Here is a 13,008-nt window from a genome sequence, read left to right as displayed (position 1 = left end):
CCCAGCGGTGGTTTGGTAACCTACCAGCCGGTTGCATCAACAGCTTTCGAACTTTGGCGTACTTGTTTACGTCAAATTTCTCAATGAATATTCCTGCCAAAAAGACTAGCCTCGACCTAGGGTCAATACAGCAGGGCGACCGGGAGGGCCTCCGGTCATACGTCAGACGGTTCGATCTGATGAGAATTCAGATTCCAGGACTATCAGACGAAGTGGCCTATACAGACTTCTTTCAAGGTCTGAAGGATGGGTCGACCTTTAAGTTTGACCTCGTTCGGAAGAGGGTTGCTACCCTCCAAGAGGCGTTAATTGAAGCTGAAGCCTATATACAGGCGACGGAGCTTTGTGCTGTCAAGCAGCCGTCAGATTATAAAAAGTCTGACAAAAAAGAGAGCCGGCAACAGCATCAGCCGGCAAGAAAGGAAGAAAAGAGAAAAGGGGTCTGGGCAGCTGACCGATCAGGACAGCCGGCCCAGAAGATCAGGCGGAAGTCAGAATCGTATGCTCCCAAATACGAGTTCGCAAAAGATTGCTCCACCATCCTCCTGGAAATCAAAGACCGGATGTCTCTCGACAAACCGGCTGAAATGAAAAGCCCCGTGAATAAACGGGACAAGAGCAAGTATTGCCAGTACCACGAGGATGTCGGCCACGACACCGATGGCTGCTATAGCCTCAGGCGGCTATTGGACCGTCTGGCAGATGAGGGGGCCCTAAAATCCTACCTACCTAAGGCTAAGGGTAATACCCAGGCCAAGAAAGGGCAGGCGGCAAAAACCGGCCCAGCAAACTCCGAGACGGATGAAGAGACCATCTTCACAATAGCAGGCGGTTTTGCCGGAGGGGGTCCTACCAGCCGGGGCACCAAAGACAACATCAGGAAGCTGGTCAACTCAGTGGATGAGGGCCAAGCGTCGAAAGACATCTTTCCTAAGGTCCTTATTTCTGAAAAGGACCGGGGCAAGGTCAGGCGGCCTCATGATGACCCCATCGTCATCGAATGCAAGGTTGCCAACCAGAAGGTTGGCCGAATCCTAATAGATTGCTATCTCGTCTAACCTAATCAGTTATCAGTGCTTGACCAAGCTCAAGTACACATCCGGTAACATGCACCAGGCTCCTCACCCACTAGTCGGTTTTGGAGGTGGAGTAGTGCATCCGGTCGGAAGCATAGATCTTCCGATCCGGCTGGGTGAAAAGGGGCAAGGACGCCACATGATAGTCAAGTTTTTAGTTGTGGAGGAGTTGTCCGCCTACAACATGATATTTGGGCGTCCTACCCTCAACGCATCTAAGGCTGTCATCATCCCGTCCCTCATGTTGGTCAAATTTCAAAAGGATGATGGTACAGTCGGTGCCCTAAGCGGGGACCAGAAGACGGCAAGAGAGTGCTATATCTCTGACGTCAAGACAACTATGGGTGCAGCCGGCCAGGGCGAGCCCATAGATATTGATAACTGCGACCCAGCAGTCCCGGCTCCAAGGGCAACCGGTATGAAAAGAAAGGCGGACCAACTGGCACCCGTCAAAAAGGAGAAATAGCAATCACTAGCCGGGGAAAGGTCAGATGACCAACGACCTCAGCCGGCTGGTGACTGCCTTGATGTCATCCTAGATGACAGCCGTCCTGAAAGAACAGTCAAGGTCGGGACGGTAGCCTTCGAACGGTTAGGAGAAGGCTTGCTCCAGCTGCTGAAGGAATTCAAAGACATCTTTGCCTTTGAAGTGGAAGAGATGCCAGGCGTCAGCCCGGATCTTGCTGTCCACAAGCTAGCCGTAGATCCCAAAAAGCAGCCGGTTAGGCAGAAAAAGAGGGATCATGGTGGAGAAAGATCTCAAGCGGCAGCGGCTGAGGTCAAAAAGCTGTTGGATGCTGGGTTCATTAGGCAATGCTACTACCCGGATTGGGTGGCAAATGTCGTTCTAGTAAAGAAGCCGAACGGTACTTGGCGGATGTGTGTGGATTACACAGATCTGAACAAAGCATGCCCAAAAGATAGCTACCCGCTTCCAAAGATTGACAGCCTAGTCGACTCAACAGCCGGCCATGCGTTAATGAGCTTTATGGATGCTTATTCCGGCTTCCATCAAATACCTCTCTGGAAGAAAGATCAGGAGAAGACGGCTTTTGTCACTGATCAGGGGTTATTCTGCTATACGGTGATGCCGTTTGGGTTGAAGAATGCACCGACTACATTCCAGCGCATGATAAACACCGTTTTTATCAACCAGATTGGCAGGAATGTAGAGGCGTATATCGATGACATGATAGTCAAATCCAAGCTACAGACGGATCACCTAGCAGACCTGCGAGAAACCTTCACCACACTCAGGCGGCACCGGGTCATGCTTAACCCAAAGAAATGCGTATTTGGTGTTGAGTCTGGGAAGTTTCTCGGATTCTTGATTGACCAAAGAGGCATCGAAGCTAATCCGGAAAAAATACAGGCGGTAATTGACATGAAGTCTCCCCGCACTGTAAAAGAGGTCCAGAAGTTGACCGGTTGTCTGGCGGCATTGGGGAGGTTCCTCAGCCGGTCAGGTGACAAGTGCCTCTATTTCTTCCAGGCAATCAGGAAGAGGTCAAGGTTTGAATGGGGTGAAGAAGCAGAGGCGGCATTCCAGAGGCTTAAGCAGCACTTGCATTCTTTGCCAAGGCTAGTGAGCCCCCTACCCCGGGAGGTTCTGTACATGTACCTAGCCGTCTTTGATCACGCCCTTAGTGCCGTTCTCCTCGCTGAGAGAGACGACATTTAGCTGCCGGTGTACTTCATCAGCCATGTCTTTAAAAATGCTGAGCTCCGGTACCCCATGATCGAAAAATTTGGGTTGGCCTTATTCGTAGCAGTCAAGCGGTTGAAGCCTTATTTTTTGGCACATCCGGTTGTGGTAACTAATTTTTTCATCCGGTGACACCCATACGGGTGAATTCATCGAAGAGAACATCTCCCATTTGGGTGGTAAATTGTTCTAAGCGATCACACAGGCGGACAAATCCGCCTGACGATCCTTCGCACCAAAAAAGGGCAGGCTAGCAACCCCAAACTTGCAGTCGGCTCACTTTTTGGAAGGACAGCCGGTACTCAATACCGCCGCCTGACTCTCTAAGAGCAGGCCTAAAAACATTTGGTCTAGGCCATAATTCATTCAGGGGTATGCTTGCAAAAGCCCAACCGGTGAATGGACATCCTAATCTGGCGTGATTCTTTTGCGAAGTCCCGACCGGTAATTCAGTATAAACCGACTGGCTCCCGAATCTAATGTTGGCACTTAGTGTATATTCGAGCTATATCATATGGATAGTCGCCTGGCTTGCAAAGACCCAGACCGCTATCCAGGGGCAATTACCCAGACGCCATACGGTTTGGTTTTGGGTCGAAATTTCTTCGCCTAGTTTGCGAAGACCCAGACGGCAGTGTTACCGGTGGGGTCTTCTTGGCAACCCTAGTAAATTTCTTCGCCTAGTTTGCGAAGACCCAGACGGCAGTGTTACCGGTGGGGTCTTCTTGGCAACCCTAGTAAATTTCTTCGCCTAGTTTGCGAAGACCCAGACGGCAGTGTTCCCGGTGGGGTCTTCTTGGAAACCCTAGTAAATTTCTTCGCCTAGTTTGTGAAGACCCAGACGGCAGTGTTACCGGTGGGGTCTTCTTGGCAACCCTAGTAAATTTCTTCGCCTAGTTTGCGAAGACCCAGACGGCAGTGTTCCCGGTGGGGTCTTCTTGGCAACCCTTGCAAATTTCTTCGCCTAGTTTGCGAAGACCCAGACGGCAGTGTTACCGGTGGGGTCCTCTTGGCAACCTTTGCAAATTTCTTTGCTGTTTGCGAAGACCCAAGCGGTAGTGTTACCGGCGGGGTTCTTTTGGTTATCCTCGCAGAAATATGTATAAAAAAATAACAAGAATTCTAGTATTGAAGTGCAGAAACATAAAAAGCATTCAAAAGACGGCTCAGCCGGTGAAAATGTTAATATTCAAAATAAAAATTATTACAGCTTAGCCCATCTCATCCGGTGCTATTACAAGATAATGCAAGGCGCGCAGGCCGGGAAGTAGTTGCTACTCCAGGCGAACAGTGAACCGGTCCTCTTCCGGTTGGTTCTGGGTTGGATCAGGGTGAGCGGCTGCGTCGGCTTCAGGAACAACTTCTTCCTCTTCAGCAGCCTCCGCCTGCCGTCGCGCAATCTCCTCCCTAACCCAAGCGTCATAGGGTCCGGGCCCCGGCTCATTCGCCTCCTCGGCCAGAATGGCAAGATCAGAATATTTGAAGGCGAGTTCCCAGACGGTGAAGTCCGCCTCCGGGTGGATGAGGGAAAACGCCCGTTGCATCCGGTTTGCACAGTCATGCTCATTCTCTTCAATGAGCCTCTCCTGCTCCGACTCCAAGGTGGCCTTGAAGTTCTCATTGGCAGCAGCCGCCTCTTTGCGCAGGCGCTCATTCTCTTTGGCAAGGCGGCCATTTTCAGTCTCCGCCTTGCTCAGCCGTTGGAGGGGCTCTTTCTGTTCCTCCAACTTTTTATTGGCATCATCCAGGGACGCCTTTAGTTGGTCAACTTGGTTTTTCAGCTGATCAATCTGCTGTTGGAGGGCCTTGGTCTTCTCCGCCTGTTCCATGCGTATAGATTTAGATTCTAAGCCATGCATGTACAAAGAGTAGTCAGCAACATTATGGGCGTCATCAACAGCCCGTTTGCTTCTCCTTACCTCTTTAGACTTGCGGGTATAAGCTCGTTTGAGCCCCTCTACGCGCAGCATAGCCTGCAAAAATACAGCCGGTTAATACTGCATATTTAAAAATGCACGTCAAGAAAATTACCGCATGGTTGTTGGAGCATACGTCGGCCAGGTCGACCAGCACCCGGTCGGCATTAAAGGAGTTGATCCCAGGGATCGCCTCCTTCTCGTCCCTGGGACGGCTTTCAGCATGGCCCGGGCATATTGTGCCCCGTCCGGCCAGCGGGGAGAATTATCTGCACCAGAAACAGACGGTGAGAAACTCGCATATGCTCTGCCTATAGATTGCCGGCTGATTGGAGAATCCCCCGGCTGCGATCGAGACTGTGAATAAGACTTGACCCGCATGGGCAGGTCAAGCAGTGTAAGGTCGAAGTTACCTTGGCGGCCCGAACGGCCTTCAGAGGGACCGGTTGCGGCCCTCAATGGGATGGCAGAAAGCACATCCGCAGATCCAGGCCCGCCTGGGACCTTTATTGATTTGCCGCCGGTAGTTTGCCGGTCGGCTGTCTTCTGCACCTTGGATGCAGACTCTTGTTGGGTCGGCGGAGGCCTGACCTGTTTTTGAAGGGACCGGGGCATCTGCTTCCCGTCCTGTAAACGAGAAAAATATAAGTTATGGGATAAAAGGATTGAAATAAACGAGAAGGATCAGACGGTTATACCTTCCTCGCCGCCTGGGCAGCAAGTTTTTTCTCGAGATTGGCTTTCCGGATGTCGGCAGCCGACCTAGCCGGTGTCTTCTCGGTGGGCAGCATTTTCTTGGCTTCTTCTGCAGAGGAAGGCACACGGTTAGAATAATAAATAAGCAAGGAAATAAAAGCATCCGGTTCGAAAGAAACCGGCTGAGTTCCGAATACATACGTTTTTTAAACATGCTGCTTAGACCACAAGCGGACAAGAAGCATTCGTCCCTAAAAAATTCATGTTTGGGCACCCAGTTTCTAGGTACCCTTACTATCTCTCCGGATGAGAGGGTGTCAGGAACTAACTCAAAAAACCCGGAGTCAAGGATGGTCTCTCTATCATCCTCCGGGACAGGGGGCAGGCAGCACTTGGTCCCCAAGAGTTCTGGTTTCCGGTTGTAGATCCGGAATTCTCTGTTCTCTGCCGTAGTTGGGGCCTTAACCAAGTAGAACTGGTGCTTCCAGTCCGACCATTTGGATGGCTTGTCCAAGGTCATAAGGTATTTGGGCTGGGTGGTCAAGGTATACCAGGCTCTCCAGCCGCCTGGGCTCCTACTCAAGTAATGCATGTGGGCAAACGCCTCCCAGCCGGGGTTGAGGCCCTGCATCTCGCAGGCGGCGATATACCCTAAAATATTTACCCATGAGTTGGGGGTTAATTGCCAGAGACCTAGGCCATACCCCCTAAGTATGGCTTTTATTTTGTCGTGGAGAGGGAAGCGGACTCCGGCCACGAAGGCCGCCTCGTAGCACCCGAACCAAGCGTTCGCGTTCGGTTGTCCATCCTCCCACCATATTGTTCCCAGAGCAGCCGGGATTTTTATTGTATAGTCACCCCCCAGCGGCCGCCGTTTGATAAAATCTGGCAGCGCAGCCCGCATGAGCTCGCGGTCCTTAGAGGAGACGGCGATCATAAGAGGATCGTTCCTATTATCCCAAGAAGGCCTCTCCGCCTCCTCGCTATCCTCAGATTCGGTTAAGTAGCTGCTACTGCTACTTTGAACGTGACCGGCATCAGAGTCGGCTGGGGAGTTGGAGACCTCCTTATCAGAGCCTACCTGCTCTCTGGTCTCCTGGAGGGGAGCAGTCTCTTCGTTTAAAATGCTATCACCCGGGGTGCTAGGAGCGCCCCCGGGTGAGCCTCTCTGCTCTACCTCTCCTTGCTCTACTTCACCGCCTGAAGCTGAGACCTCAGGCGGCTGCTCATCTAAGCTCCCACTTCTGTAGTTGGGATATCTGGCAGTAGACCGGATTCTGGCCATTGTGTCCTGCACAGACACAGAGTCGGTCGATATGGGTGTTGAAAAAGGGTTGTCCCAAAGAACAGAGGCGGCAGACCCAGTTCTAGACTCAGCCGTACTAATAAACCGGCTGAGTTCACAGCTAGGTTCCGGGTATGGGTATAAGGGGTCCATCTACTTATGGGACCAATGAACAAAAATGCGAGTAAAAGACAAACGGAAATACATGAAAAAGCTAGAAAGAATAGAGACGGTACCTAGAAGAAAATCTGGAAATTCTTTGGGATGCTTGCGAAGACGCAGGCGGTTCAAAATCCGACTGGGTTTCTCTGATTACCCTCTCGAAAACCTTTGGCTAGCTTGCAACGACCCAGACGGTCTGTAGACCGGTTGCTCTCAACGAATCTCAACTCCGAATGCTCTCAACTCTCAAATTGCCGGCTGCTCTCAAATTTTCAGAAATTTGGCAAAGTTTGTAAATGAGAGCTCGGGGGACATCTTCTCCTATTTATAGAATTTGTCCCAGAAGGTGAAAAGTTGTGACTCTTCGCCTTCTGCTTTTCCATCCTTCAAAAAGAATCTGAAGAGTTGTAAAAAAAAAAAAAAAAAAAAAACCTTTCAACGGCGCCACGTGGCACCCTGCCACGTCAGCACCAGTGAGGGGCAAATGTTTGGGGTAAAAATACCCTAAACACGTGGCCCAATGGCCTAGTGACACGTGGCATCCAGCCGTTGGTCAGCAGGGCTCCAATCCTCTGCTGACACGTGTCCTCTAAACCCTAAAAGGGAAACCATCCCTTCCCCACTATAAATAGTGGAAGGACCCTCATTAATGGGAGGCTGGAACATTTGTTGTTCACATTGAATACTCCTCAAAAAGAAAAACACTTACCCCGAGTAATATTAATTGCAGAATTCTCCCATTACGCGAGAAGTAACTTCTACATTACGTGCATTCTACCTCCCGTATCTTTACTAACTTGATCGTCGGAGGCGGAGCTCCTACCCCCAGGAGTCTTCGTGATTTTGCAGGCACAGGCGTCGAAGGGCATTCTTGGAATTGTAACTCTCCCGCAGGACACATAAAAAAACCCCGAAACAGTTACCATCTCCGACTACATCATTCCACCCTTCCAAGTACGGCATGATGATCGCAGGTATCCTGTCCTTGTACGGAAACTGATCAACATCGTTTCTTCCTATTCACCATATAATTAAACACAGTTAAGAAGGCAGGAGTAACCTTATAAACAATGTGTAATGTAAAAAACCAAAACGTACCAGTTCTCAAGGGCATATTCACAGACGATGAAGATTGACTACGACTAGATGACGAAGTCCAACCACGAGCACGACCACGACCAAGACCACGGATATACTCAAACGCACTCCTGTTCCGCCGTTGGCGACCTCGAGGACGGTCAACTCCTTCGGGTTTCTCAAAATCTAAGGTAGACGTGTGGAACATGTCATGAAGTACATGAGTAGCGTCACGAATAATAGAAGGATGGCTGGAGGACACTCGGTCGTACATCGAACGAAACTGCTCCAACTCCTCCTGTTCACGGTCGGCCGTTTGAGTATCTGCATGCTCACCAATAACGAGCGTCCGCCAGAATGAATGGACCTGATCAACATGTAACGACGCCCTTTCTTCTGTAATAACGCGGTGAATGGTGCATGCGCAAGGTAATCCATGAGTTACTAAAATAGCACACCCACGCCGAGCATACACTTCGTCAGCCAAGTCCCTCATCCTGTTCAGCTCAGTGAGAATCAACCCCAAGCAGTAGTGCGACACACGACCATGGAGAATCTTAAATATGAAATGGCTATACATCGTACCATGTCGTCGTCTGGAGTCCTCTAGAGAGTTCCTGATGCCGTTCTTCTGAGTTTCAATTGACTTGTTAAGTCTATCGAACAGTGTATCCAAAGCAACGGTCGATGAATCAATCCAATCCTTGGTAGCTCTATGAGCGCTCTCAACTCTACATGTTGTAGTGTTCCCGAAATGAAGTACCTAGTTTGTCCAATATTTGACAAACTTTTCCCTGTGAGGGACCCATTGCTGCATCACATAGTCCACCAGTGCCGGACACCACTGGTACGAATCCCTGAAGTTAGCCAATTCTCGCTCGTACGCTTCCTCTGTGGTAGCCTGTAGGATCTTCCGCCACTTACCATTCACCAATCTCTCTGCCATTTCCAAATTCTTGTTGAAAAGGTTGTAGGCTTTCACTTTCACGCAGTTGTTGATGTGCCATGTGCACAATAAGTGGTTCGATTCTGGAAACAGCTCTGCTATGGGGGCAAAGAGACCTCCCTCACAGTCGCTGACGATGGCTGCTGGATGAACATTAGGCCCGATGTAGTTTCTCAGCTTCTCCAAGACCCAATAATAACTTGGAGCCGTCTCATCCTTGATGATTGCATGACCAATCAGAAAGTTCTGGTTCATTGGAGTCATCCCCATGATCTCAACCAGTGGGAACTTGTACTTGTTTGTCTTGTACGTTGAGTCGATCAAAATCACAAATGGCCAAGACTTGATCATATCAGCACAATCAGGATGCACAAGGAAAAGATGAGTCACCTCCGCTGTATCTTCATCAGAATCAAACCAGAACAGGTAACCACGTGATTGTGCCTGGTGTAGCAGCTGCTGTATAGGGTTCCTTCCCTCTGACCGTTCAAACCTGAGTTGCTGTCTGACGTTGTAGATGTGTCTTCCGTTTGGATGGTCTTCTGGAAATTTCTCTAACACAGATGCTAATATTTTAGCAGGCTTGACTTGAGCATCACTCATTTCTTTCACAACTAGTTTCGCAGCAGGACTTAAGCCGCTCAGCTGTCGATGACCCTCTTCATATACTATCATCTCATGGTTGTGATACCCCCATTTAGAGTAACCAATCACTTCCCAACCGTCACGACTCCGTAGTTGTCGGACCTTTACTCTGAACTCACACCCACAAACTTTCCGCTTTGTATCAAACCGAGTGGCTGTACGAAAATCTCTTTCTTCTCTTTTGCGATAACGGTCACATCTCAAAATGCGATCCATTTTACCATCCCGTTGAGATTTATGAGTTACTACTACCAAGCAAAATCCAGCTGCAATTGCAACCTGTTTTGCCCAATCAATCGCCTGTTGAGCTTCTTCGAATGGACCATCATGTCCAAATATCCCACTGTAATCATTTCCGTCACCACCATAATCCTGCATCAATTATATATTATAATAAATACATTTAACGGATAATACATTTAATTTCTATATTTACACAGAATTAACAAAAAAAAAACATAATTATGTATAATATTATTCATACACATACACATACAAATTTTAAACACAATCATTTATAAAAGTCACATAAAAAATTTCCAATTTTTTTTTAATACAATTTCGAATTGTCAAACTTAATTTTAGAAAAAAAACCTTTCTCAACAATCAAACTTAATTTTTAAAAAAACCCAATTCGAATTTTCAAACTAAAATTAAAAAAATACCATTTCGAATTTTCAAACTTAATTTTAAAAAAACCTATTTCGAATTTTCAAAATTAATTTTAAAAAAACCCATTTCGAATTTTAAAAAAAAATCATTTTCGATTTTAAAAAAAAAAATTAAAAAAAAACAACAAAATCAAAAAAGAAAAAAAAAATATAAGGTGGCGTCTGCCAGGGCCGCCACAGCCACTGGACTGGCGCCTGGAACGGCCGCCTCAGCCAGTAGAGTGGCGCCTGGCCAGGACGCCAGTCTGGTGGTCTGGGCGTCTGGGCTGGACGCCACTGTGGTGGTTATGGCGTCTGGCTTGGACGTCCAGGCTACGGTTAGGGCGTCCATCCTAGGCGCCGGAGCCACTCCTACGGTTAAACGTGAATTTTAACGGTGACTTACCTCGTTTTCCGTCAACGACGACGTACCTCCGGCGTCCCCCGCATCTCCGGCCTGCCCTCCGGTCTCCCCTGGCGAGCCAGTACGGCTCCACATTTTTTAAACCGAGATTTGTTCAATTTTAAAAAATAGGCATAATGATCACACCATGTCATATTTGTGGGCTTTATATGGTAATTTGCGGGCGATATTTAACAAATCCCATAAACAAGCCAATGTTAATATCATCTAGAATTTGACGTGGATGAGCAAAAAATGCCAAAAAATATTAAAGTATTCATTCACGCCATTTACTTTCTTTTGCAAACGTTAACTGAATATATGAGCTTTCATCTTCTCAAGCTTTCATCCTCCATTAAAGATGCTCAACCTTTCGTCCGCCATTGAAGATGCTCAACCATATCCACCGCCACCATATTTCCGGCGGCTTTAACAAAAACCCTAAGAATAAATGGTGAAACAAAGGGTATGGTTAACCCCAAAGGGTAGGGATTTGTCCTCATCTTCGATATTTCCATTGTAGCTGACCATTGAAGGTTTTAATTTTAAGTGGTGAAGGAGTGATAAACTGATATGGGGATGTTAGGTTTGACGGAGCTAACGAAGAAACTGATTTGATCTGTGGATTTCATTCAATTGTTAATTTTCTTGTAACTGAATTTACTCCACTACCCCTGTTAAATAGTGTAAAAAAACCAACGTGTCCTTATATAAGCAAAAGTTGTTAATATAGGATATTAACTTGTATTTTTTCGTATTAAATACCCATTATAAAAAAATAATTGAAATTTAGTTTACTTACCTAATCCTTGACTACTACGAGTAATTAATAGTGGGAGCTTAGTTTTGTCAATCTCTTGTTTTGTGGGAAGTATGTTGTTGTCGATTTTCATTATATCATTACGTAATAACTCAAAGTTGTTTCATTACTAGTTTAAATAACTCTATACTTATTACTAGCCATTAACTTAATTTGGACCCATAAAATATTCTAACTACTACTTCGTAACATTTTGTGTTCATTTCGTTAGATAAACACAAGCCCAACAAGTCTAAAATGGTTAATTTAGTGAGCCTTACGACTGAAATAGTGAAGACACAACACAGGATTGGTTTAGCCGTTTAGGGGTCGGGTTTTCGAACACAACATTTGATCATTGATCTGACAAACTAAAGCTTGAACTCTAAACCTTTCATTTCTTCATTCATTTTGATCAATGAAACAACAGCATAATTACAAAATACAAAGACTTTCACCAGAATCTAGATCAAATCAAAACAACTTTACTCTAATCAACCAAATAAACAACTGCGAAATCAAAGTCAGGTAAACTAAATCAAAGATAGTTTCCTCTATACAAAAACCAGAAAATTAAACAGAACAAATTAAAGCTCTCCTACTCTTCGTCTATCGTCAATCACTCTAACGCGGCTGATGAATCGTCCTTGGATTCACTTTCACACTCTTCACAACCTTCGGCGCTTTCTCGCAATATTTCGGCGCTTCCACCGGTTTTCCATTCGATCCAATCCACTTCAACGCCGCCATTGATATCAGCTCCTTCTCTCTCTTCTCCTCCGCCGCCACCACCGCTACCTTCTCCTCCGCTGAAAAATCACAAATAAAACATTAATTACACCGATCGACACGTGATTTTTAATATTTTATTAATTATTTATAAGTTACACCTTACCTAATGAGATGACTGACCGACCCATTAACACATTTTGTCATAAATTTTAAACCGAGTGTTATTTAGTGCTTATAGTTAGCTCTTACGGCTGCATATATCAAAACCGAATTAAAAAAATCGAATAAAAAAGAGAAAAACGTTACGTTTAGGAGGATGAAGTTCTTCAAAGGCGTCATCGAAATCAGAAAGATCAAAATCATCAACGACATCATCAAAGCAATCTTGAAGCCAGTAATCTCGGAAAAAGGGAGAAGAGTGAACAAGATCCCACCACTGATCGGAGAAATCCTCGACCGTCTGATACGATTTCATCGGGACGAAGATCGGAGCGTTAGGATTCAATCTGGATGATGCTAACGATCTTGGAGGTGATTGAGGATGAAGAACATCCATTGTTTGTTGTTAAAAGATATTTTTTGAGGTTGGTGATATTTTTTTGGATAGGATTTGAGAAATGAATTTTGGGTGTAATAATGGATAATGTTAGGTGATGGAATAGTGAAATGGGTATTTATAGGAGAGTGTAAGAAAAGGTATTGGAGTTTGGAAGAATTACAGAAATGACACTTGATTTTGGATATGGAGGAAGGAAATGGGAAACTTGTGGGTCGGTGGATAAAACCAGAGTAGTACGGATTTTTTTATTTTATTTTACCTAAATGAGAAATCTTAAATGTTACATGTATGAGTCATCATAGTCAACAAGAATCTTGTTTGATTTACCATTAATTAAAGGGTAATGCTATATATAAG

General features: G+C 46.3%; 1 protein-coding gene across 1 annotated transcript; it reads right to left on the bottom strand.

The window, feature by feature from the left end:
• Positions 1 to 11,732: 11,732 nt before the first annotated feature.
• Positions 11,733 to 12,755, bottom strand: LOC110699354. The gene is made up of 2 exons (XM_021876876.1): positions 12,399 to 12,755; positions 11,733 to 12,169 (listed from the first exon to the last, which is right to left on the bottom strand). Exons 1-2 carry the CDS (start codon positions 12,646 to 12,648, stop codon positions 11,985 to 11,987), a joined length of 435 nt encoding a protein of 144 aa, XP_021732568.1. The 5' UTR covers positions 12,649 to 12,755; the 3' UTR covers positions 11,733 to 11,984.
• Between the last annotated feature and the right edge of the window lie 253 nt (positions 12,756 to 13,008).

This window comes from Chenopodium quinoa, unplaced genomic scaffold (assembly GCF_001683475.1).
Source record: "Chenopodium quinoa cultivar QQ74 unplaced genomic scaffold, ASM168347v1, whole genome shotgun sequence".
NCBI classification, from domain to species: Eukaryota; Viridiplantae; Streptophyta; class Magnoliopsida; order Caryophyllales; family Amaranthaceae; genus Chenopodium; species Chenopodium quinoa.
Note: the sequence above shows the minus strand (reverse complement) of the source record. Positions and strands in the feature narration are given on the sequence as shown.